The sequence below is a fragment of the Rhinopithecus roxellana genome, chromosome 5, assembly GCF_007565055.1.
Source record: "Rhinopithecus roxellana isolate Shanxi Qingling chromosome 5, ASM756505v1, whole genome shotgun sequence".
NCBI lineage: Eukaryota > Metazoa > Chordata > Mammalia > Primates > Cercopithecidae > Rhinopithecus > Rhinopithecus roxellana.
The window spans coordinates 127,997,417-128,021,974 of record NC_044553.1 but is presented as its reverse complement, the minus strand read 5'-3'; the positions used below and the strand labels follow the sequence as shown (position 1 = coordinate 128,021,974).

At 42.0% G+C, this 24,558-nt stretch overlaps 1 protein-coding gene across 6 annotated transcripts in view; it reads right to left on the bottom strand.

Annotated features, from left to right (window-relative positions):
* The window catches only part of GABRB3 (gamma-aminobutyric acid type A receptor beta3 subunit), a 228,018-nt gene that overhangs the window by 9,169 nt on the left and 194,291 nt on the right, over positions 1-24,558 (bottom strand). For 5 of the 6 annotated variants that reach the window (XM_030931494.1, XM_030931495.1, XM_030931493.1 and 2 more), the window contains 2 exons: positions 14,772-14,924; positions 8,091-8,335 (listed from right to left, as the gene is read on the bottom strand). In XM_030931494.1, coding sequence (XP_030787354.1) covers positions 8,091-8,335; positions 14,772-14,924 — 398 coding nt within the window. Of the gene's footprint in view, positions 1-5,945; positions 5,952-8,090; positions 8,336-14,771; positions 14,925-24,558 lie in introns of all 6 variants that reach the window. The other variant, XM_030931496.1, reaches the window with a different exon arrangement.

Here is a 24,558-nt window from a genome sequence, read left to right as displayed (position 1 = left end):
GCTTGTCCTCTGGTCTTTATCTCCTTCCAGCACCTTCTATGGTACCCTGTGCCACAAAGGAAAGACGTGGTGGAGAGAATGAGCTGCCTGGCTCACACTGGGAATCTTGTTGTGGAGAGGGCCTGGGAGGGGGGTCAGCCAGTATGTTCCTGTTCATTTGGGGTGTTCCATTCATTCCATTTACTGCAACGAATATGCTTGGTATCCCACCAAATACGTCTGATTTTGAATCATGAATCAGAAAGTATATTAGGTTACCATGTAAAGGAATTTGATAAATTGAGGTCATTTATCAAATAAGCTCAATTTGATTTTATTAGAATGTCCAGCATTTTAAACAGTTCTACTTAAATGGTAAGCTTATATGTTTAAAATTTATCTGATGTTGAGTCAGAAGATAATCAAAGGTGGAAGATGCTTGTAGTTTTTTTTTTTTCGCTCTGTCGCCCAGGCTGGAGTGCAGTGGCGCAATCTCGGCTCACTGTAAGCTCCGCCTCCCGGGTTCACGCCATTCTCCTGCCTCAGCCTCCTGAGTAGCTGGGACTACAGGCGCCCGCCACCACGCCCAGCTAATTTTTTGTATTTTTAGTAGAGACGGGGGTTTCACCGTGTTAGCCAGGATGGTCTCGATCTCCTGACCTTGTGATCCACCTGTCATGGCCTCCTAAAGTGCTGGGATTACAGGCGTGAGCCACCGCATAGTAATGCAGAATTTGTTCTTTTCAATAATACTAAGTGGTTTGGGAATTACAGTATCAGAAAAGTGAAATCATTTTCCTGAAGATGGAAAAAACCAGAAAGCATTATTTAGCTTTAGAAAAATGGTCTCTACAGACTATGCAACGTTTTAAATAACAAAACTGTGAGATGAAAAGAGCCCAGTCGTCCACTTCAGGACGTGGGATGCCTCCCTGGAGAATGCACTTCCACGGAGGAGCTGGGATTGTTCAAGACCATTCATTAAAACATTACCACACGGCTGCTACATGCACCATCTGGCTCTGTCCTTAGGAGCACAAAGTGAACACAAGAAGGTCCTCACCCTCAAACGGTCTAGCTGATGAGATCTTAAACAATCAACAAGTGCATTTGAAAAAATACTGCATTTTGCCTTTTAAACACATTGACAATTATTACTTTTTAGAGACAGGGTCTTGCTCTGTTGCCTGGGCTTGACTCCAGTGGCAGGACCATAGCTCCCTGCAGCCCCAAATTCCTGGGCTCAAGTGATCCTCTTGCCTCAGCCTCCCGAGTAGCTGGGACCACAGGAACTCGCCACACCTGGCTATTTTTTTTTAATTTTTTTTTTTTTTTTTTGTAGAAACAAGGTCTTTCTTTGTTGCCCAGGCTGATCTGGAATTCCCAGGCGTAAGGAATCCTCCTGCTTCCGCCTCCCAAAGTGCTGAGATTACAGGCTTTGAGCCACCGCACCTGGCCTAAACACACTTTCAAATACCATCTCTTTTCTGTTATACAATAACATATAAAAAGCTCCTTTTATCAAAATCTAGTAGACCAGAATTTAAAAATTTGCGGAGTTAAATACCAAGGAGAGGAATGTCTTTTCTTAAAGGAAGAAAGGGGAGTATTTTGCAACCTGTTGAGTCAGATGAACTTTGATGATTCTAATGACTCAGTTTTACCTGGCTTTATAAAGATGACATTTATAAGCCTTCTCCTCTCTTCCTACTAGGAAAGTGGAAAAAACATACCCCTCCAGTGCGACCAAATCCATGACAAATAGCGCTCATTCATGGACACATGTTACAAGAGCAGGTGTACCATGTCCGCGTCATGGGTGTGCATATTTTGGAAGATGCAGTGAGTCAGATGCTGTCTAGGAGGCAAGGCTTGCTGGGCACATGGGATGTGAGTGATCCGCCATTTTCACAAGCATAAAGCATGTGCCCCATAAGTTGGCAGAACAGAAACAAAACCAACTGCTTAGAGCAGGGAGTGATGGGGGCAGGATGCAGATAAGTGGGAGACCGAAAAAATCAAGGAAAATGTTGGCCGGGCACAGTGGCTCACGCCTGTAATCCCAGCACTTTGGGAGGCTGAGGGGGCCGGATTACGAGGTTGGGAGATCAAGACCATCCTGGCCAACATGGTGAAACCCTGTCTCTACTAAAATATATATATATAAAAATTAGTCGGGCATGGTGGTGGGTGCCTGTAATCCCAGCTACTTGGGAGGCTGAAGCAGGAGAATCGCTTAAACCTGGGAGGCAGAGGCTGCAGTGAGTTGAGATCGTGCCACTGCACTCCAGCTTGGGGGACAGAGCAAGACTCCGTCTCAAAAAACAAACAAACAAACGAACAAATAAAAAAAGCAATCAAGGAAAATGTCATGGAGGAAAACATCTGGCTTAGATCTTGGAGGGAAATGTGGACCAAGAAGAAAAGCATCCCAGGTAGACAGGACAGGACAATGGAGGGGGAATGGGTCACCATGTAGGTGGGGACTTCAGGAACTGCACAGGTGGAGTGAAGACGACACAAGACATCGGGTCAAATGAATGCTAAGTTAAGTTTTCAAGACTGAGATACAAATCTGTATGAATCCATGTCCTGTCTTCCCCAGAGTGGCCAGGGTTGTGTCTGGGAAACGATCTCAGGAAAGTGGGTCTTTAAGGCTGTGCCCTTGAACTCTAGTGAAGAAAACTTAGCTTGAGGGAAGTCAAACCCACCTCCCCACCTATGTTGTTAATAATTTACAGAACTACAGTGCTCTTGGGGGCTTTGGACATGTATGACTAACTGGTCTCAGGATACAGTGCATGTGAGAAAGAACTCGAGAACCAATCCAATTTTACAGTATTCTTATTTCAGAGTGGGTGGACAGTTGTAATGGAAATAACAGTGCAGGTAACTCTCATTCTAGTGTGAAAAGGAACCTGAACATATATTGAGTTAATAAGATCTTAGTGTGAAATAGTCCGGCTGCTTTATTTATGGTTTTACATTTGTATGGTTTTCATTTAAGCATGAACCAGTATGTAGAAAATCTCTACCAAAATGACTCATGGATTTTTTTTCTGAAAGAACTAAAGGGTTATTAAAAATCTGTTAAATCTTAGGAACCAAATAAACAAATATTTCCAAAAGAGAAAGTCTTTTTCTATTATCTAGAATTTAAGTCTTAAAGTAGAAAGAAGCGATTGTGGGTGAAATACAAGGCTGAGATGCCCTTCATAGAATGACAGATGACTTGCAATTTTTAAATCATTTCATGAATACTCTTTATTTTGAAGGGTTCATCTCATATCTACTATAATTAGAACCACTGATTTCAATGAAGTTTTTCTCCCTGCTCTATAACCTTGACAGGTGCAAACATTCAAAGACTAAAAACATCTCATTCAGAATATAGCACAGAGAGATTTTTTGTTTTTTCCTAAAATATGTCACCAGATTGGCACACAGTTGATATCTCATTCTCTAATTTTCTTCCAGCTTCTAGTTAAGTAAAATACTGTCGTTTTAGAGGAATGAGAAAGGACTTGCCACGTGAAGAATGAAATCTTGCTCTTTAGTAAGAATGATGTTGAGTCTGCAGCCCTGATTCCTTGCCAAGAACTGTGACTCTCTACCACCTCCTGAAATTCAAATACTAATTGGTCAACTTGTAAAATATCGCAAGGCTTGTAACCACAATGCATGAATTGCAACCAAAGATGAACTCTTGGGTATAGAAACAACTCAGGAACAAACAGATGGTATGCACAGGTAAGTTAGGGTCAAGGCTTACATGGTACCACTAGTCTGGGGAGATACTAAGTGAATATGTGAATGTCTTAAGTATTCATGAATCAACTACTAAGTTAAAATATGGCATAAATACTAAATATAAGGAAAATCTACTCATGGTTTTACAGTAGGGTCACTAAAACCATAGTATCAAGAGGCAGTTGCTGGTGGCCTACAGTGTCCATAGCGGTACTGTTTTCTCTTGAGATGCCTTACAGGACACAGAAAGTGGTCTCATTGACCACAGGAAAGCCAATGACAAGCCAAGTCCCTGCTGTGGAGCCAGCAGCTGTCAGTCAGGGGAAAGCTGCAGGGTGTTGCTGGCCACGCTGAGATGCAATCCCAGGTGCTATCCCTGACACGTCATAGCACTATTCACAATAGTAAAGACAGAGAATCAATCTAAATGCCCTTCAACAGTGGACCAGATAAAGAAAGTGGGGTACATATATACCATGGAATACTATGCAGCCATAAAAAGAAGATCACATCCTCTGCAACAAGATGGATGGAGCCGGAGGACATTATCCTAAGGTAACTAACACAGGAACAGAAAAACAAATACTGCACACTCTCACTTGCAAGTGGGAGCTAAACACCGAGTATGCATGGACGAAAAGAAGGAAAACAGCAGACACCACGGCCCACTTGGGTGTGAAGGGTGAGAGGAGGAAGAGGATCAAAAAAATACCTTTTGGGCACTATGCTCCTTACCTGGGTGAGGAAATAATCTGTACACCAAACCCTGTGACATGTACTTTAGCCATATAACAAACCTGCACATGTACCCTTGAAGCTAAAATAATAGTTAAAAAAAGAAACAAAGGACTATGTAAGCTGTTAAGTTGTGTATATAGTACCACTTCTGTTTCACATAAAATTGGATTCTTTTCTCGTGTTCCTTTCATTCATCCACATTACTTGATACTAACTTTTTGGGAGGTACATTTCTATTTAAAAATTATCACTAAAGACTTAGGTGTGCTCAGGAACAATTTTTTAATGCTTATCTTTAGGAGCATCAAATATGCATTTAGAATTAGCATACACATAATCATATGTTGACTTCAAACCTTAAGTACGATCTATAATTACAGATTCTTAAACATATGAATATATAAAGGCCTTACTAAGATTGCTGAGAAAACACAGAAACAGATTTTTGAAAAACCAAACAATAAACATGGACTCATGAATCAACTAAAAATTTCTTCTGCATTTAATTTATAATATACTTTTTCTATATCCCGCAAATTTTCTCTACGGATGCTAGAGTTTTTTTGTCTTTTTGTTTTTATCTTAGATTTTAAGCCTCGTACCCAGAAAGGTATTTCTGCAGCACAATTTGCCTGTTTTAAACAGTCTCATTTAGAAGAAAAAAAATTATCATCTGTTTAAATTAAGAGGAAATTTGGAAAGACAGCATTCGTTGTATGTGTATGTGTGGATACGTGTGCCTCTGTGATGGAAACAATAATGATGTGATGAATTCTAGTTTCCTTGGAAACAGCATGACCAAAGCGTATTGTGTGTTCCTAGTAGGATATGGACCTATTTGGAAATATAACAATATGATACTAAGTATATTTTCCACTAAGAAATTCAAGATAGTTTTGCCTGTGAAAAACCTCGTTTTATTCACAGATCCTCAGTTTTCTGACCAACTCTATTCATGCTGTGCTGAAAGGAAGGAGCCATTTACATTCACTTAACGTGCTTCCACAGGTTCATGAATGTTCGTGGGCCTCGTACGGGCACAGACAGTCCTCCAAGGAGCTACTGTGTTCGCTGGGAGGTGTGGACCCATAAAGGCGTGGAGGGCACAGGATAGAGCACGAAAACCTCCACAGGCTAGAGAAGTAAGTATGTGATATGGTTTGGATCTGTGTCCCTGCCCGAATCTCATGTTGAACTGTAATCCCCAGTATTGGAGGTGGGGCCTGGTGGGAGGTGTATTAGACCATTCTCCCATTGCTATAAAGAAATACCTGAGACTGAGCCCGGTATGGTGGCTCACACCTGTAATCCAAGTACTTTGGGAGGCCAAGGCAGGTGGATCATCTGAGGTCAGGAGTTCAAGACCAGCCTGGCCAACATGGAGAAACCCTGTCTCTACTAAAAATACAAAATTAGCTGGGCGTGGTGCTACATGCCTGTAATCCCAGCTACTCAGGAGGCTGAGGCAGGGGAATCACTTGAACCTGGGAGGCAGAAGCTGCAGTGAGTCAAGATTGCGCCATCGCACTCCAGCCTGGGCAACAAGAGCGAAACTCCATCTCAAAAAAAAAAAAAAAAAAAAAAAAAAAAAGAAAAAAAGAAAAAAGGAAATACCAGAGACTGGGTAATTTATAAAGAAAGAGGTAAGAGGTTTAATTGGCTTACAGTTCTGCAAGCTGTACAGGAAGCATGGTGCTGGCACCTCTCGGCTTCCGGGGAAGCCCCAGGAAACTTATAGCAGAAGGTAAGCGGGGAGCAGACACATCTCATGAGGACAGCACCAAGCGGGGTGGGATTGTGGTATTAAACCTTTCGTGAGAAACCACCCTCATGATCCAGTCATCTCCCACCAGGCCCCACCTCCAACAATTTGACACAGTTTCCTTATGAATTGTTTAGCACCATCCCTTTGGTGCTGTCTATGATAGTGAGTGACTTCTCATGAGATGATCTGGCTGTTTAAAAGTAGGCGGCATCTTCCCCTCCTCCTTGTTCCTACTTCTGCCAGGTAACGTGCCTGCAGCTCCCGCTTTGACTTCCACCATGATCGTGAGCTTCCAGAAACCACCTCAGAAACCGAGCAGACATTGTTGCCACACTTCCTGTAAAACCTGCAGAACCATGAGCCAATTAAACCTGTGTTCTTTGTAAATTTGCCACTCTCAGGTATTCCTTTATAGCAACACAAGAATGGCCTAACAGTACATTTAACAAGAAGAATTAAAAAAAAATGTGAGAAGAAACCCAATATGTAAACAGGTAGAAATATGTCCTTGAGGACCTGAGGGGATAGAAGAGGTGGAAGGATACATTTTAAAAATTATATTGGAACTATAATGTGCTTTCATTCAAATGTTGTTTATAACCACAATAATAGACCGCTTTTATATAAGCCAAAATGACATCTAACGATCAAGTGGCTTTGTGGTTGGAAGGATGTAAGAGCATTGCTGAGTTGAGCTGGGCTGGAGGAGGGTGTACGAGGGCTTTAGAAAGTCCATGGACTTCCTAAAACAAAGTGCCTAGGTCTGCCCAACCCTGGCTTTTTGCAGAACACAACTGGGAGGGGCCAGGGCCATGGCGGATCTATGAGAGCTTCCAGAGAGAGCACTGCCCACCTTGTTCATTCCTTGTGAACTTTGCTTTTACCCTAGAGGACTGTGGCCAGTGGGCAGGTGGACAAGAGACTGTATGCCTGCTCCAGTGCAAAGAATGGCAGCATGCTGGGTCATCAGACTGATAATTTTACAACTAAAGGAATATTGAAACATTTTGGAAAAATGCTTCTACAGATGAAACTGACACACTCCACCCCAGCGCTTTCTTCATTCCAGACCCACAGGTTTTGTTCTCTTTGTAGGAAACTACAGATGATTTTGGCTTCTCCAGCATCAACACTAATGTTGGTTTTCTAGGAAACCCGGTAACTTGCACGAGGAAATATTTCAGATTATGATCATCAAGTCTGCCCAAGTCCTACTCAAAGCTCATGCTTGAGTAACTTGCGCCCTGTTACTCACTTCTGTAAGTGGAGAATTCAGAAAGGGCAAGGGAGTCTTTCACTGCCAGCTCCATGTTGACCCTCTCCCTTGTGTTCAACACCAGGCCAGAGATTAACCAGCCCCAGTTCAAATGCCCTCACCCAAATTCAAGAATGAGCTCCACTTCTCAATAGGCGGTCCATCCAGATAGTTGCTGTTTTAAGGGGCTTATTGGTGAGAGGAAGAAGGCCTAGGTCTGCGCCCTGAGGGTAGACTGGAATAATGGAAGTGACTGTTGGGGAATGCATTACCTGGGCACAAAGCAACTGGACCAGGGTCAATGTGCATGGAAACGCCACAAGTCAAGTTTGTTGGCCAGGCCAATGGTTCTTTTTGTGTAAGCCTACATCCACTGGTTTCAGTCAACTCTGGCCAGTCCTAGCTAGATGGCCAGAACTCCACTGGACTGGTCTGAATAACAAACAGCTGGGTGCCATGTCATAAGGACTATATCACATGTACGAGAAGGGTGTGTGGCTTGACATACACTATTGGGGAAAAAACGGGGAAAGATCATGCAAGTAAATGCAGTAGCTGCTGAGCCGCAGGGCCCAGGTGGGGTCAAGGCGGTGGCGAGCCTACCCGGTTGCTTTCGCTCTTTGAACGGTCATTCTTTGCCTTGGCTGTCTTTTCTGCAAGCTTCTTCTGCCTTTGAGGGCCTCTTCCAAAGAAGATGTAGTTGACAAAGGCGTACTCCAGAAGCGCCAGGAACACAAAGACGAAGCAGCCCATAAGGTACATGTCGATGGCTTTGACGTAGGGGATTTTGGGCAAGGTCTCCCGAAGGTGGGTGTTGATGGTTGTCATTGTCAGCACAGTTGTGATCCCTAGAAAAGAAACAAAGTGGTGAGAGCCTGCAGCTTTGCCGCACTGGTCTTCACTTTTCACTGTTCTTTTGTGTCTTCCCAAACAGCTTTAAGTAGTCGGAGATAATGGGTTGAATACGGCGGGGTGACTGGAATGCAACAGAGCATACATCGTGTCATCGGGGCCACGCGTCGCCGCTCAGAACAGCAAGCTGACACCTGTACTCTGGGGAAGTGAAGCTGTGCAGGGCGTCTCCCTGCCCCACCCAACCCCTGCCCACTGCACCTTGCTATCACACAGGATGGAATTTTGAGAGTAGAAGAAGAGATATGTAGAGCGGAAAAAAAGAATGTGGTTTTTATGAATGCTGGAAAAAATAAAAATAAACCCAGAATTTAGCATACATGATGAGAAACCTCCAGGAAAAAGAATGAACCTGAGGGGTCCGTGGCTGCAGAGGCAAGGCTGTGAGCGAGAAGCTCAGTGAGACAGCCTGTGAGAAGGAAACAATTCCTACTACAATGCTGACTGGAAGCGAGAGGAATGAGGCAATGATTTTTTAAATTATTAGCCATGAGATCCAGCCCTGAGCTCAAAGGGAAAGAAATAGCTGAGCTATTCTTCTGAGGGAAGATGATCTCACAGAGCAACTTCCCTTCTCAACTAAGAAAGCACCTGTACATAAGCTGCTTAGGAAATGGTTGCTCAAGTTGAGGGTTAGTGATTTCACTCATCTTATAGAATCCCACCATACTCCGGGGCAACTCATCAGATCCTTTTTTTAAAAGTCGTTAGGTTGAATTATTTACATAGTATTGTATGAATGATCTCATTGTTTCCCAAACAGAGCTCAGTTTAGTCTAGAACCATGTAAGGACCATATTTTGCAATTCTCCCTCCCATAGCAATAGACAAGATTCCACGCTGAATCATCTGAGGCCACAGACACCGGGAGGCAAGTGAGTGACGTGCCCAGAGCTTGTTGAGTTAAGCTAAGCTGCGCTTACAAGAAGGGCACGGATCACTCCCATGTGGTAGGGTGGGATGGTAGTACTGCAGCTGACACGCTGTCTTGGAGACTGTATTTTTGAAACGTCTCAAGGATGCAAGACAGCTTTGAGGGCTGAGCTCTTTTCTACCCATGCAACTGATGCCACTGAATGTGAAGATGTGGCTTTCAGGGCCCAATAAAGTGAACAGGTTTCTCTGCATTGCTTTGTCAGGCTTTCCTCAAAAATGAGACTTTAAAAGGAGACAGTCTAACCATAATCCTTCATCCTCAGTCACCCAAAACCTACATGACATCACTGAGGCCAAGAGGTAGTGCCAGCCCTACAGTTCAGCACTGTCAGGATATGCACTCTGGGATGCAGCCCAGGTCATTCTGCACATGGTCCCAGCCCAGCCCTCCAGGGCAGGGTTTGAATTTACTAAGCATTCCAATTTCATCCCCCTCTGATTTCCCACCCTATGCTAGGAGGCAGCATCTCGAGGCCCACAGGGAGGACCTCGAGACTGCAGAGCTCAGCTGGCCTGGGAATGAGCTGGAGAGCAGGCTAGATAGCCCAGTCTTTCATCTCCAACACAAGCCCTCCCTCCACTGAGCTCTGAACTGCTACTAAAAGCTAAGAAGAGAATTGAAGAGTTGAGGAACTCTTTTTACATAGAACTGTAAACCATGGTTGCTGATGGAATGTACGGAAATCCAAGATGTCAGAGTATTTTAAGATGCTCTTTTAACATCACATTCATGTGCACCTGGGGACTTTTTAAAATTGAAAATGGCCATGGGATAATTACTGTTTACAAATAAATGTGAAAACACCGTGCAAATGCTACAAAATTAGGCATTCTCACCATTATTCAAAAAGTTTGTAATGTTCTTGCCACTACCGTGTTTCCCGCTTCAACGTGGATTTGGGAAGACTGAGCACTTTGCTTTAGTCATGGCTTTGCCTCCCCTGCTGGCTATTTTGAATGGACATGTATGACACAGGCCTCAGCAGATGTCCCAGACAATGGGCTGAAAGCACACAGGAACAGGTGCAGCCAGCACATCCCACAGGTACTCAGCCTGGTAAATGAGCCCCAGAGCGACCTGGGCTAGGATCCCGGACCCAGGCCCACCAGCACAGGCTCAGGAATCCCTGACAGTAGGATTTGCAGTGAGTGCCCGGGTCTTTCTAGTTTGGACCCACACGCCACATGAGTTCTTAGCTTAAGAGGCCAATGCATTTACTAACTCCTTCTGTCGCTTTACGTCCTATGTAGGACACTGTGGATGGTGGTGTATTGTGGTGGTCCACAGCCTGTAAAGGGGAGCCACACGGTCCAGACCCAAAGCCCTGCTCTGCCTCTATGGGTCTGTAGCCATCATTTGGAGCTGCTGGAAATCTGATGGCAATGCCTGAAAAGCTCTGATGTGCCAATAAATAGTAACTGGCACTGTTAACACTAACAACAAATAATCATATGAGTATCATCATTACAGAAAAATCATTCTTCGGTAGCCTCTGGGTTTCCTGGCCTTGCCTTGACCTTCTGTTCTCTAAGGGGAAATCATCCAGCTGCAGTACAGAAAATGGCTGGGTGGTGGCTTTCGTGTTGTTTTGCACATTCACCAGGCTTTTCAGTCTTTCTATAAATTGCCAGCCTCAATTTAGATAGATAATCATTTAGATAGATAATCAATTTACATAATCATTTAGATTATGTATGAAATATTGTATTTGAAAGTTGTATTTATAAAACTGAATATGAAATAAAATATAATTTCTTTGCATTGTTTAATCACAATATTTTGTTTCTCCTCATGATAAAAATAATCTGGCCTAAATTTTATCAGTATACATTTTTACCTTTAGAAGTACCAGTACTTTTGCAGATTGAGCATCCCTCACCTAAAAATCCAAAATCTGAAATGTTCCAAAATCTGGACCGTTTTGAGTGCCTGCATGGTGCTCAAAGGAAATGCTAATTGGAGCATTTCAGATTTTGAATTTTTGGATTAGAGATGCTCAAACTCTAAGTATAATGCAGATACTCCAAAATTAGAAAAAATTCTGATTTTCAAAACACTTCTGGTACCAGGCATTTTGGATAAGGGACACCAACCAGTATTCACCAAGGGTTTTGAGGGAGGCCATCTAATGACAACTTCCCACTTTAAAGTTTGGTGGTCGTTAACGCAAACAGTTCAACCTATCTGATGGTCAGACCCTGCGCAGCAGAAGCATATCATACTGAGGCCCACAGAGCAGCCGAGGAGCACGGCTATCGGAAGAGCCAGCGGAACAGGCCCTGAGTCCCTCCCGCATTGAGTCGAGGTCCAATAGCGCCCAGAGCCCAAGGGTGAGCCCTCCACAGAGGCCTCTGCTGAGCCCTGCCCACCCTATCTGTGCAGAGGCTGCACCTTTATCATGCATTTAGAAGCAACGTGTACTGATCACAGCGCAGCCCCTTAGGATGAATGCAAACAGCCCTGTAAGCATTTCAAAGCTGTGCTACAAGACGAGGTGCTTGGGAAGGGGTGGCAGGAAGGGGGATTTCTCCAATGAAAGCTCTCCAAACTATAGCTGTATCCTATGGAGCTCAGTAGCATCTTAACAGTTATGAGGGATTCCTCAATAAGAGTTCATAATAACGTTTGGTTAGCTTTTTTCTTTTCTTAAAAAAATCCATGGCTTTTATAACATAGTAGACCAAATAACTCTTTACTGCAGTTTTATTGACACTTTAGGAATTATATGTAGTAGTTAAGGGAGAAGGTCTGGAAGTTAGACTAACTGGATTGAAATCTTTCTTCTGAAACTTGGAAATTACATGACTTCGGACCAGCTACTGAGCTTCTCCGCATCTCATTTTCGTGCTCTGTAAAACTGGAGCGATAATCCTCCGTACCCTGCTGTGAATCTTCTCCAGGACAGATGACTACGTGAACGGCCTTAGCAGAGAAAGTGGCGCCCAACTATGTGGTAATTTTCAGCCTTTATTATCCTGGCTGTGGTACTGATGATGATGATGACATCACTCAGTGCTCCTGACACTGTGTCATAATTGTCTGAATTCGCCAACTGACGTTTCCCAGTGACTGCAGATCTGGACTCAAGTCTTGTATTGGCAGGAGGGTCAGAGGGAATGCATGTGTAGGTGTCATACTCTGAGAGCTTGATCTGTCGGGTTCTTGTCTGGCCAGACCCACAGCCCTAAGATCACAGCTGCCCTCTTGATCTCAGGGTCACCCTAACTCTAATGAATATCTCCTTCACTCTGGCTCTCATGCCTGCCTCCCAGAGCACAAGTGTCAATCCTCCAATGTTGAAGCCTCAGCAACCCTACCCAGCCCATGTCTTCATCCCAGCAAAGCCACAGAGGCCCGATTGGTTTATATTAAAAATGCCGTGTCATGAAGAAAAAGTGTGGAATCTACTTTCATATACCTTAATGAAACTGGGTTAAATGGAACTCACTTCCGGGGTACTAACGGTTTAACACCGTAGAAGGCAACACTTTACAATTAGGGAGGGACAGAATCTGTGATGGCCAGGAAATTCAGATATGCACGTTTTCAGTACACCCTACCCCTTGTGATGTCAGATAATCATGGCTCCTTGGTACTCATATTTCACTAATTATCGCAGTGACTGGCAAATTCTCTGCAGCAGATTCATGGCAAAGCAGTGAAATGTCAGTTTCAGCTCGGTCTCCACTTTCATAGGCCTTTTCTAGGCTTGCGGAGGGGTCCCAGCAACTTTGTATTTGTATATTTCATATTATTTTTCTTAAAAGGGGGTGCTTGAAATTGTATAAGCTAACAGTTCTGTATAATTTAGATCTGCCCCTACAAATGTATTGTATCTCTGAATTTTCCAAGTGAAAAGAGAAAAGAGTTTAACAAAGACTAATCTAATAAAATATATATATTTTTTTAAAGTAAAAGCTACATAAAGACTGACATTACTGGGGAAGATCTGCAGGCTGTACAAAAGTCCTGGAGACTTTTTTTTTTTTTAAATGAGAACTGTGTTTATGATACCTATTAGAAATATATAACAATTAAAACAGCACTTTCAGTTTTTTGCAGCTTTACTCTTCATAGAGTGGTTTTTTAATCCACTTAACACCCTTAGGAAGAGCTACCTGATTTTCTCAAGTCATAGTTATGTGTTATTTCCTGGGAAATTAATCTAATCTTGATTACAACTATGCAAGTCACATGTTTGTCATGCATATATAGACATGTACTTACATTTTATTAGAAAAGAAAACATGTTATTCAACTTAAAGTCCTGGGAAAAGTTGGTAAACAGAAAAAGGGCTGGGTGTGGTGGCTCACGCCTATAATCCTAGTACTCTGGGAGGCCGAGGTGGGCAGATGGCTTGAGACCAAGAGTTCAACACTAGTCTGGGAAACATGGCGAAACTCCATCTCTACAAAAAATTTAAAAATTAGCCAAGTGTGGTGGTGTGTGTCTGTTGTCCCCCATATCCAGGAGGTAGAGTTGAGAGGATCACTTGAGGTCAGGAGGTTGAGGCTGCAGTGAGCCGTAATCATAATTGTGCCACTGCACTCCAGCTTGGGTGACAGAGTGAGACCCTGTCTCAAAAAAAAAAGGAAAACAACAGGAAAGAGGGGATAACTGGAACCCTGAATTCTTAGGTTTTTTTGTAAGGCACTTTGCCAGATAAGGCGTTGATAATTCTTTTCCATCAATTTTTATAAGTACTATTTACTTTCACTTTCAGGAAATAAATTCAACCCCACCCAAAGGGATGGATAGAAGATTGCCCAACAGCTCGGTACTTATGCAAATGTATTTAAATAATTATTTTGTCTATGCAGTTTCATATTAATCAACTGAGTAGAGACTGTTTCTGAAAATATAAGCCTTCCCTTAATAACCAAAACGCTAAAAATCATATTGGAACCTATAATACATACTGTACATCAGCTAATAATCCAGTTGTCAAATAACCAATGGTCAGAAAAGATCACTAGAGCCTTTGGGAATCATTCAGAATTGAATTCTACATTTTAGTGCTCATTACATTGTGTAATTCCAGTTCTATGCTGTAATATTTGACTATTTTTCTGACTTATAAAAGAAGAATGCACAATTAATCAAGTCTTCTTTTTGGGCCATGGAATAATTTTGAACGGGAGATGTTAATCCTTGCTTTAAAATTAGTGTCAAAACTAGTTTTATCATGCAAATATTCTGCAAGCATATTTTCCCTTTCATGGGCATGAAAATTCACATTTGAGCCTTATAATTAAATTAACACATCAAGGGAATCGTGCGTGAAATTAGTGTTTCAAGATAAAAAGTGACTACACGGGCAACGCTTGTGTCATGATGTCAAAAAATGGTAGTTGAACTACAGCCTTTGAACTATCTGAATACTGTAATGATACGGTTACTTTACATTTAAATATCACTTAAAAATAGCACATACCGAGGGCGACTCTAGCAGCAGATGCATCATAATTGATCCAGAAGGACACCCAGGACAGAATCGTTATCAGTATAGAGGGCATGTACGTCTGAAGAATGAAGTATCCAATGTTCCTCTTCAACCGAAAGCTCAGTGACAGCCGAGGATAGGCACCTATGGGAAACAGACAAGGACGTTACACCAGAGAAACTGACACAGCAGACTAAAGAGTTTGCTTTGACTTCCACAGGTCAACAACATGCAACAGAAAAGTCTGTGAATGAAGGGGTGGTCCACCACCAAGCAGTTTGCTTCTGTCTGCTAGCGGTATTTATAGAAGAATCAGGAGGGGGGTGCTTTTCGGTCCATTTATAAGACAGTGATGAGGATGCTCTTCTGAGGCTACACACTCAGTTGAGAACCTGGAAAAACTTAGAAGTTTTTAGCTTAGAATCCACAATAATGCCAAATACCTTGTTTATTCTTTAATGGATGACTATCCCCCTCTTCCTTGTAGACAGGGGAGATGTGGCTCAAGGCTTTACTGGGCAAGAAAGGCTTTGACCAGTTGTCCTTTTGGCCCACCTGGAGTTCAGCCCTGAACACAGATGTTGGAGGCATGGTCCCTAGAGTGACTGGGCTAGCTCAGGGGCACCCTAAGAACAAGAGAGGCAGAGAAGCAAGTCCAGTCCCGGAGAAAGCAGTGGGGCACACCGAGGGCTTCTGCTTCGGCCACAGAAGAGGCATTAACGGGAGCTCGAAGGAGCACCTGTCTGCTTTCTTGTCCACGAGTCCCAGTATTAATTCTCGGATGTGAACATTGCACTCAACACACTTTGGAATCCTACCACCACCACCAGGACAGAGTGAGAAAATATCCTGCCACATTCAGCACTATATTTGCCTTTTCTCTCTTATTTTGTTTTTCTTTCTTTTTGTTTTTTTGAGATGGAGTCTCGCTCTGTCGCCCTGGCTGGACTGCAGTGGCTGGATCTCAGCTCACTACAACCTCCACCTCCCTGGTTCAAGTGATTCTCCTGCCTCAGCCTCCCAAGTAGCTGGGACTACAGGTGCCTGTCACCATGCCCAGCTAGTTTGTTTGTTTGTTTGTTTTTGGTATTTTTAGTAGAGACAGGGTTTCACCATATTGGCCAGGCTGGTCTTGAACTCCTGACCTTGTGATCCGCCCGCCTCAGCCTCTCAAAGCTCTGGGATTACAGGCACGAGCCACTGCACCTGGCCTATTTTGTTTTTCTTAGAGCAAGGCAAGTGTGGCCTTTGTTTCCCCCGTTTGTTTCAACAGGCCACTTTCTCAGTTCCAATCCTCCCGCTCCTTGTTTTCTGGATTCTGATGGAGCTGCCTGAGAGCCCGCCAGTGAGAACCGAATGACCCTCTCTAATCAGCTCCTCCGATTGCTCCCTGACACTGGCAGGTGCCTTCTTTCTGAAGCTGCCCACACCCTAAACTCCAAGAGGCCTCACCTTTCCTGATCTCCTCCTACTCCAAGCCTGGCAGGCTCCTATTCTCCTCCTGCCCCTAAATATATGCATTCTTCAGACTTTATTCCACATTCCTTTCTGTGTCTGTCCCTAGATTCTTCTCTTTGGCAGTCTGATTCACTCGTATGACTATTACCATTATGCAGGAGATGAACGATTTTATCTCCAGGCCTCCTACCTTTAGCATCAACCACATTTGCAGCCAGGATTATATAAAAGAGAAAAGAAATCACCAAACATACCCAGCTCCTCAAGGCTGGCAGCCTCGGAAATTTCCTCCAGTCTTTGCGTGTGTCTGTGTAGAATTTCTCACACACAGCTCTGATCAAATGCATATATCCCATGTCATCATAGCATAAAATTTTTTAGAGTTGCTACAAATTATTTGTAAACACAATTTTCGGTTCTTCCTAATGATCCATCAAATATCGACACAAGGACTCTATAAATACAAATTCCTGAATGCTGCAGATTTAGGTGTTTTCAATTTTTATAAAACTATAAATAGTACTCTTAAGGATATATTTGTGCAGAGCCATTTTTCTACACTGAGACTTATTTCTTGAGGATGAATATGCCAAAGGAGGGATTGGTAGGCCAAGGTTTAAAGCTTTTGATAAATATTGTCAAATTACTTTGTAAATGTATCACACCAAGCTATGCCGCTACCACTATCAGCAGATTAATAAAAGTGCCTAGCGCACCTTGCAAATATGACAATATCATACATTATCTCTTACAAATAGGTTTTGCTAAATCCCTTGGGAAAATCTTGGCCTTTCAACGACTTTTTACAAAATTGAATACTTCCTAAATGTTTGTTTGTTCTCTGTATTTAATCTTATAAATTATCTGATTACTCGTTTATTTCTCTCATTTCTCTTTCCTCTGATGGTTTTTGTTTTTACCTTTTCACTGAAACACTTTATATGCTAATCCTTGCTTGTATTCTCTGCAAGCATTTTCCCAGTTGTCAGTTTGTAAAGCTTGTAACAGCTTTGAGTGGAGGACATACAGATCCCTAACTTTTTGTATGCAATTACATCTATCCATTTCACTTTTTCCCTTGTGATTGTTAAAACTTGCGTTTAGCCTTAGGTAAGTTCACAATACAGATTTACCTGCAAATCTATTTTGAGGGGTGGCAATTATTTCAGCGTTTGACATGAGGTGAAAACGTACATGGATTTTGGTTCCACAAACAGCAAACCGGTTTCTCCAACACCATCAGTAGAATGAGGCTTCCCTTCATAATACATTTCACACAGTTCTGTTGTTTTTAGACTCCGTCTCTTGTAAATGTGGATCATGGGCCTGAGGCACCACGCGCGGGGGCCAGAGCCTCCTCGCGGGCCTCGCCCTCCCAGTTCTGGGCCTTGTGCAACTTGGGCACATTCAGGAAACGATGCTCACTGTCATGCCACACACAAAGCCTTCTACGGCTCATTACTTCCCACAAACATCAAAACACGCATCCAGGAATTTTAGTTTCTCCATCTTTCCCCAATTTAACTTCAGTTTTATTTTCCACCATGTTTCTGCTTTAGGCATCACATTTTTTTAGTCAAAGAGGTTCTCACTGCCTCAAAATATTCGTCTCTATTTCCTGCCTCTGCTGACTCACATCCCGGTTTTGAAGACGTGTCTTTCCTTATCCATACCTCAAGGTCTCGGTCAAAGCCCCATCTTCCATGAATCCTTTCTTTTTCCTCCTTCCAAATGTAAGTAATCACCCTCTTGAATTTTTTTCTCATTATTCATATTATTATAATTATAAACATTTACCAAGGTAAGATCTTCCTTAGTAAGTCATACAGTCCCCAGGGCAGAATTTGTGAGGTAATTTTTTTTATATACTACAATGCCTAGGTAAATGTCAAAACCATCACAGGTTCTGAATAAATACTTCTGAATGCTGAATGAATGAAAATAGGAGTATTTAGTTTCTCTATGTGACTCTTTAGTTGAGCTTAATACACAAAATGCTCAACATCGTTATTGAATTGTAGCTTGAAATCCCATGGCAACTGCAATATCTTTCCTGAAGTAACTTCAATACTGGCTCTTAATTTGCAATTTCATGGCAACCTCAGACCTTTCTTAGCTCTTACTTGCTTCTCTTTGCTTCAGGTACATCTTACTATAATCTGCCATACATGGAGCAGTCTCTGCATCAGTCAGGACGTGTTGGCTTATGCTACAGTAACAAATAGCCCCCAAATCTCTGTAGTTTGTAACGAAAATTTTTCTTATAAAAAATATATCCAGTTAGCTCCCTCTGTTTGCAACACTGTTGGCCTCTGTGGTAGAAGGGCTGTACACACTTCCCGTCATATTTCTGTGGCCACAGCAAGTCTCACTGCCAACTGTTATGTCAGGAGAATAGGAACATTTAATCCTCCTCCAGAGAAGAGCAGCAAATATTTTTGAATGATAATGCAATTTACTATATCCTCCAACTTTCCATTTGCCAAGTCAACTTTCTTAAATATTTTCCAAAGTACATCTTCAGGGAAACTGTGGGCAGTAGAAACCAATATTGACACCCATGCAATGCCATGACTGTACAGTCAAACAAACACCTGGAAGATCATTAGGGACCTTGAGGAAGAGAATACGAAACTGATTTCAAAAACACATTCATCTCTGGAAATTCACCAAGATACTCATTGACACAGAATTTGGAATTAAGAAAATATACCATTTTCTTTTGTATTTGTTTAGCAAATACATTCTATTTGTTAAAAGTAAAATGCCTTTGGGAGGCCGAGGTGGGTGGATCGCAAAGTCAGGAGATCGAGACCATCCTGGCCAACGTGGTGAAATCCTGTCTCTACTAATAATATAAAAATTAGCCGGGTGTGGTGGCATATGCCTGTAATCCCAGCTACTCAGGAAGCTGAGGCAAGAGATTGCTTGAACCTGGGAGGTGGAAGTTGCAGTGAGCCGAGATAGAGCTACTGCACTCTAGCTTGGTGACAGAGTGAGACTCCATTTCAAAAAAAAAGAAAATGGAAAATGTCATTTCCAATTAGCAAAATGTTTAGGTATTCAGCATATGCCCCACACATCCTAGTCTCTGAAGTGGAAACTGAGTGGGGCAAACAGCGAAGATGAATAAAAGCACAGTTCACCCTCCCAACTGTTAATAGCTCCTGACCCACGTCAGACAGATTCATTCAGAACTGGCCTCCATAAAGCGGTGGCATGCACTATCCTGGAGGTATAAAAATATGCTAGGGCACATGACTTAGTGATTTAGGAGAGGTTTCACAGTGTAGGCACCTCTAGTGTATGAGACACTCATGGTTGAATAGGACTCCTTCAGGCAGGGAGGAAGGAGAGCTTTCAAGGTAACGGACCCAGCAGAGCCATTCAAGATACCATGAGACAGCGACCTCAGAAGGTTAGTCAACCTGATAATTACCTGACGTAGTAGATCTATTCTGCTAGGCAAAGGCTTTTCCCATTTGATGTGCATCTTAAAGAGTCCATAAAAGTATTTTTGTAGCTCCGGTAGACAAAGTCCTTACACTGGCAGGATGGAATGCCATGAAATATGCTGTATCTATGTAGAAAACTCCCAACTGATCACAGCTAGTGGCTAATACTTTAAAGTTGAGAAGTAATGAGTCAGCTGCTCATTACTTCCCCTTTATAAGGAAGACATCCCCTTTAAAACGAAACGGAAGCTTGAATTTACAACTGAAATGTACTGAAGCCCTAATGTCTGTGTGCCAATGCAGATGTGGTCAGGTCCCCAGGCCGACGCTGAGCCAACAGATAGAGGCACAGTCCCTGGGCACAAGTGCATTGTTCCAATGCAGGGATTCCTTGGCAAAACTACCTAGTGAAGATGCTGATCCCAGCCCTTTCTCCCCATATGCAGTTACCGTTATGCCAAAAACACGGCTCTGGATCTCTAATCCAGCCTGAATTTATATTATTCTCTAGGCATTAATGTTTTTGAAGAACTCATTAAAAATGCAGACACAGAGGGTCATGCCAGCTTTGTGGAGTGCTAAGAGCCACTCAAATGCATCTGTGAACTAATAAGCTGGTATTTTAGCAACTGCAGCAGAGTTCACTTATCACATGTTCCTCTTCCCAGCAAGGCCGCCATGGTGGGGCACTCCCACAGCAGCCTGGGAAGCTTTGTGAGCTCTCACTTAGAGGCTTTCTGGGCCCATTATCATGCTATATGATTCATTTATTATCTAGATGCAGCCTAAAATTAAAAATAGTCTTTCTAATTCTTACTCCCATTACTAGTCACCTTATTATATGTTGAAAAAATCCATTATGAAAAGGAAATATATGAAATAGAAAAGAGAAAGAAGAAAAATGGGATTGGGGTTTTAAAAAAAAGTGTTTCAAATATTGTCTCAACCAGGCAATGAGTCCTTTCTAACCTTCCACAGAAAAACCAGCATTGAACCATATAACAGTGCAGCAAAGAACAGGGATGTTTGTTTGAACAATCCAGCCTCACCGTTATTTGGGATACTCGTTTTTGAGAAGGTTACTATCCTCTCTTTCCTTGTGTGTAAAATCAAGGCAACAATACCTTCAGTGGCAAAAAATTAAATTACACTTCATAAAAATTAAAAACAGTTATGCTCCAAAGCGTACCATCAAGACAACCTACAGAATGGGAGAAAATATTTGCAAATCATGTATCTGATAAGGAACTTATATCCAAAATACATAAAGAATGTGGCTGGGTGGGTGGCTCATGCCTGCAATCTCAGCATTTTGGGAGGCCACGGCAGGAGGATTGCTTGAACCCAGGAGTTCAAGACCAGCCTGGGCAACATAGTGAGACTCCATCTTTACAAAAAAAAAAAAAAAAAAAAAAAATACAAAAATTAGCTGAGCATGGTGACACACACCTGTAGTCCCAGGAAATTAGGAGGCTGAGATGAGAGGATCGCTTGAGCCCAGGAGATTGAGGCTGTAGTGAGCCAAGATTGTGCCACTACACTCTAGCCTGGGTGACAGACTAAGACCCTGTCTCGAAGAAAAGAATGCTTACAAAAAAGACAAATAACTGAATTTGTTTAATTGGGAAGAGGCTTTGAATAGATATTTTTCCAAAGATAGAGAAACAGCCAAAAAAAGCACAAGAAAAGATGGTGAGCATCATTAGTCATTAGGGAAATGCATGTCAAGACCACAGTGAGATACCATACCATACCCTCTAGGATGGCCACAATAAAAAAGACAGAAAATAACTAGTGTTTGTGAGGATATGGAGAAATAATTGGAACCCTCCTATACTTCTGGTAGGAATATTATCCGACCACCACTTTAGAAAATAGTCTGACAGTTCCTCAAAAGGATGTTACCCTATATGACCCAGGAATTCTACTCCTAAGTGTATGAGTTAATTTCCTAAAAGAAATGACAACATATATATACACTAAAACTTATAACTGAATGTTCACAGCAGACTTATAGCTAGTAGCCCAAAGGGGAAACAAGCCAAATGTGCATAAGCTGATGAACGGATAAAGCAATTGCAGTATATTTCTTCAGCAATAACACGGAATGAAGTACTGACTCATGCCACAACATGGATGAACCTTGAAAACGTCATGCTAAGTGAAAGATCAGACATGCAGGACCACACAAATGATTCTGCTGATACGAAGTGGAAGAGACTGAAGAGACAAATCCAAAGAAACAGAAAGGTTAGTGGTTGTCTAGGGTTGGGAGAAAGGGGAAGAGGCTGCTAGTGGATACGGGGCTTCTTTCTGGGGTGATAAAAATATTCTAAAATCGGTTTTGGTCATGGTTGCACAACTCTGCAAATATACTAAATACCACTGAATCTGCCTTTCAAATGGGTGAATTGTATGGTATGTGAATTGTATCTCAACAGATCCATTATAAGGAAAAAAATGTTTACTACATGTATTTTTACCGGCAATCAAATTCACATCAACTATGAAACACACTATCTGACCCAAAGTACACACTCGATAAATACAAGTTACTTCTTTCTTTTCTTTTTCTCCTACTTTGGTGCCTTCTCTGTTCATGATTCTGTAATCGGGGCTTTCACCATTGAGCACAGTTTTAAATTTTTGCTGGAGGTCTTAAAGGCAATTGAAAAGGACGAACGTAGTTAAAAACTCTTTCTGCAAAAAGATTTAAGGCAATGAATTTCTGAAGAAATCTGTTTTCTGTAATGAGACATGTTTCATATGTCAGGAGCACTTGTAAAAAGTGATGTCACAGCAAAAAGAGTATACAGTTAAGCTCTGCTTTGGCCCTGGGAGTGAGCACGTTCTGGCCCAGCATTTTGGACTGAGAGTCTAGGGATTGTAACTGGCTAGGAAGCACAGGCGAATTGTCTCTAAAGATGCCTGTAACAAAAGTCAGTGGGGAAAAAAGAAACAGAATTTTTTCTCTGGAATTTAAGGTCAAATTAAATTACAAATAAAAGACAGATGGTAATTCTTCCTTTTAATGTTTCATCTATCTTTTCTGTACCTCTAGTAGATGGTATTTACAGACTGAATTGGCAATAATTGGATCCCAGGCTTCAGTCTGCTTAACTAAAGCCTGGAGTTCACAAACGGACTCTTAAAGAGAAACCTGAGTATATGTATTAACAAACACTGTGACGGGGGACTTCTAAAAAAATTTATAATTTGTCATGATCATCCATAAGAAAGTAAAGCAATATTTTGAAAATTGATTTTTGAAAAAAAGAGAATTCACATATCTTAACTGAAATGTCTCATCATCATTCATTTTGCATCCTTCTCTTTTTCTTCCAATCTTGGCCAAAGTATTTTGAAATAAAGTCAGAATATATCACTGTCCAAATGTACCACAGAAAAAAGGAAGAGAAAGACAGACATCACAAAATTAAAGCAGCATATTAAATCATCTGTTCTCCACATATCTTGCGAAAATCTCTATCTTTCCGTTCGAAGACAACTCTGAAGTTACGGGTAAATTTCAGATTTGGCAAAAACTGTATATCCCAAATTTTGCTGGTGAGCACGACACATTTTCAAGACCAGTACAAAAGCTGAAGTTTCCATCTGTTGATCAGTGTGTTCACAGCGATATTTGAGGAGCTCTTTGATTTTCAGCTGAATATGTTTGTTGAAATAAATTTAATTCAGTATTTCTTTTAACCTGATCCCGTATCTGTCTGTTATGCAAGCGCTTGGCTCACGTTTTCACAGCCTGTAACTGTTACAGAAAAAGGCTTAAATATCCTGACTGAGCTTTATAGTGCTTTCTTCAACAACAGAGTATTCGAATAAATGTTTCCTCTTTATCATGTTTTCAGAAAATTACAGAATTTCCTGAAATGAAGTTTTAAAAAAGGTTTCCTAAATTTTCTTTTTTTTCATGCTCATGGATTAGTAGCCCAAACTAAGTAAGAATTACATATTGAAACAACTGGACACCTTTCTGAAAAAAATAAAGAGGGGTGAAAAATAAACCATGGTGTTAGGGTATTATAGAATACACTGAAAATGACTGGAAAAAATGGACAGAATTTAAATAAATCTGCCTGAAGATTTATTTAAATCTGGAGAGATTTAAATGGAGAGATAACAAGCCAGTAAAAAATCTGTATCAAGATGTGGGAGAGAAAGAAAACAGAGAGAAGAGCCCCACGTTTCAGGTACCTGCAGTTTCCATCAGGGAAAGATGAGAAGCGAATTAGAACATCCAAGACTCAGGGGACTAAGGGGGCAGACACTGGACGCAGAGGCCATCCAGAAGGGGGCCGCATTAAACCTCCTACAGCGTGGGTTGGTTATTCTTACACAAAGAGTTTTGCTCAAGATGTAAAGATAAACCAGACGGACTCATGCGTGCTCAAAGACTGAGCCTGAACTCAGAATTACTCATACCCCAGAAAGTAGATGAAGCTTATCCTAGATTGCTAATGCCTCCAGCTGTCTACCAGAAGCAAACACAGATCCTCTCTAAAAGATACACCAAAAGAGCATTGCCAGCATGAAGCTTGAGAAGAAAATGAAAAGCAACATACGGAAAGAAATGAGCAAGAGAGACAAGATGTGATGACAAGATCAGATATGTGTGTCATTGGGGTTCCAGAAGAGAGCATGGGGCAGAGGCAGCCCTTGAAGAGATGATGGCCAGTGATGCTCCAAACCCTCAGAGGACATCAAACCGGAGACTCAAGAAGGTCCATAAACTCCAAGAATGGGCAGGTGCAGAGGCTCACGCCTGCAATCCCAGCACTTTGGGAGGCTGAGGTGGGCGGATCACCTGAGGTCAGGAGTTCGAGACCAGCCTGGCCAACATGGTG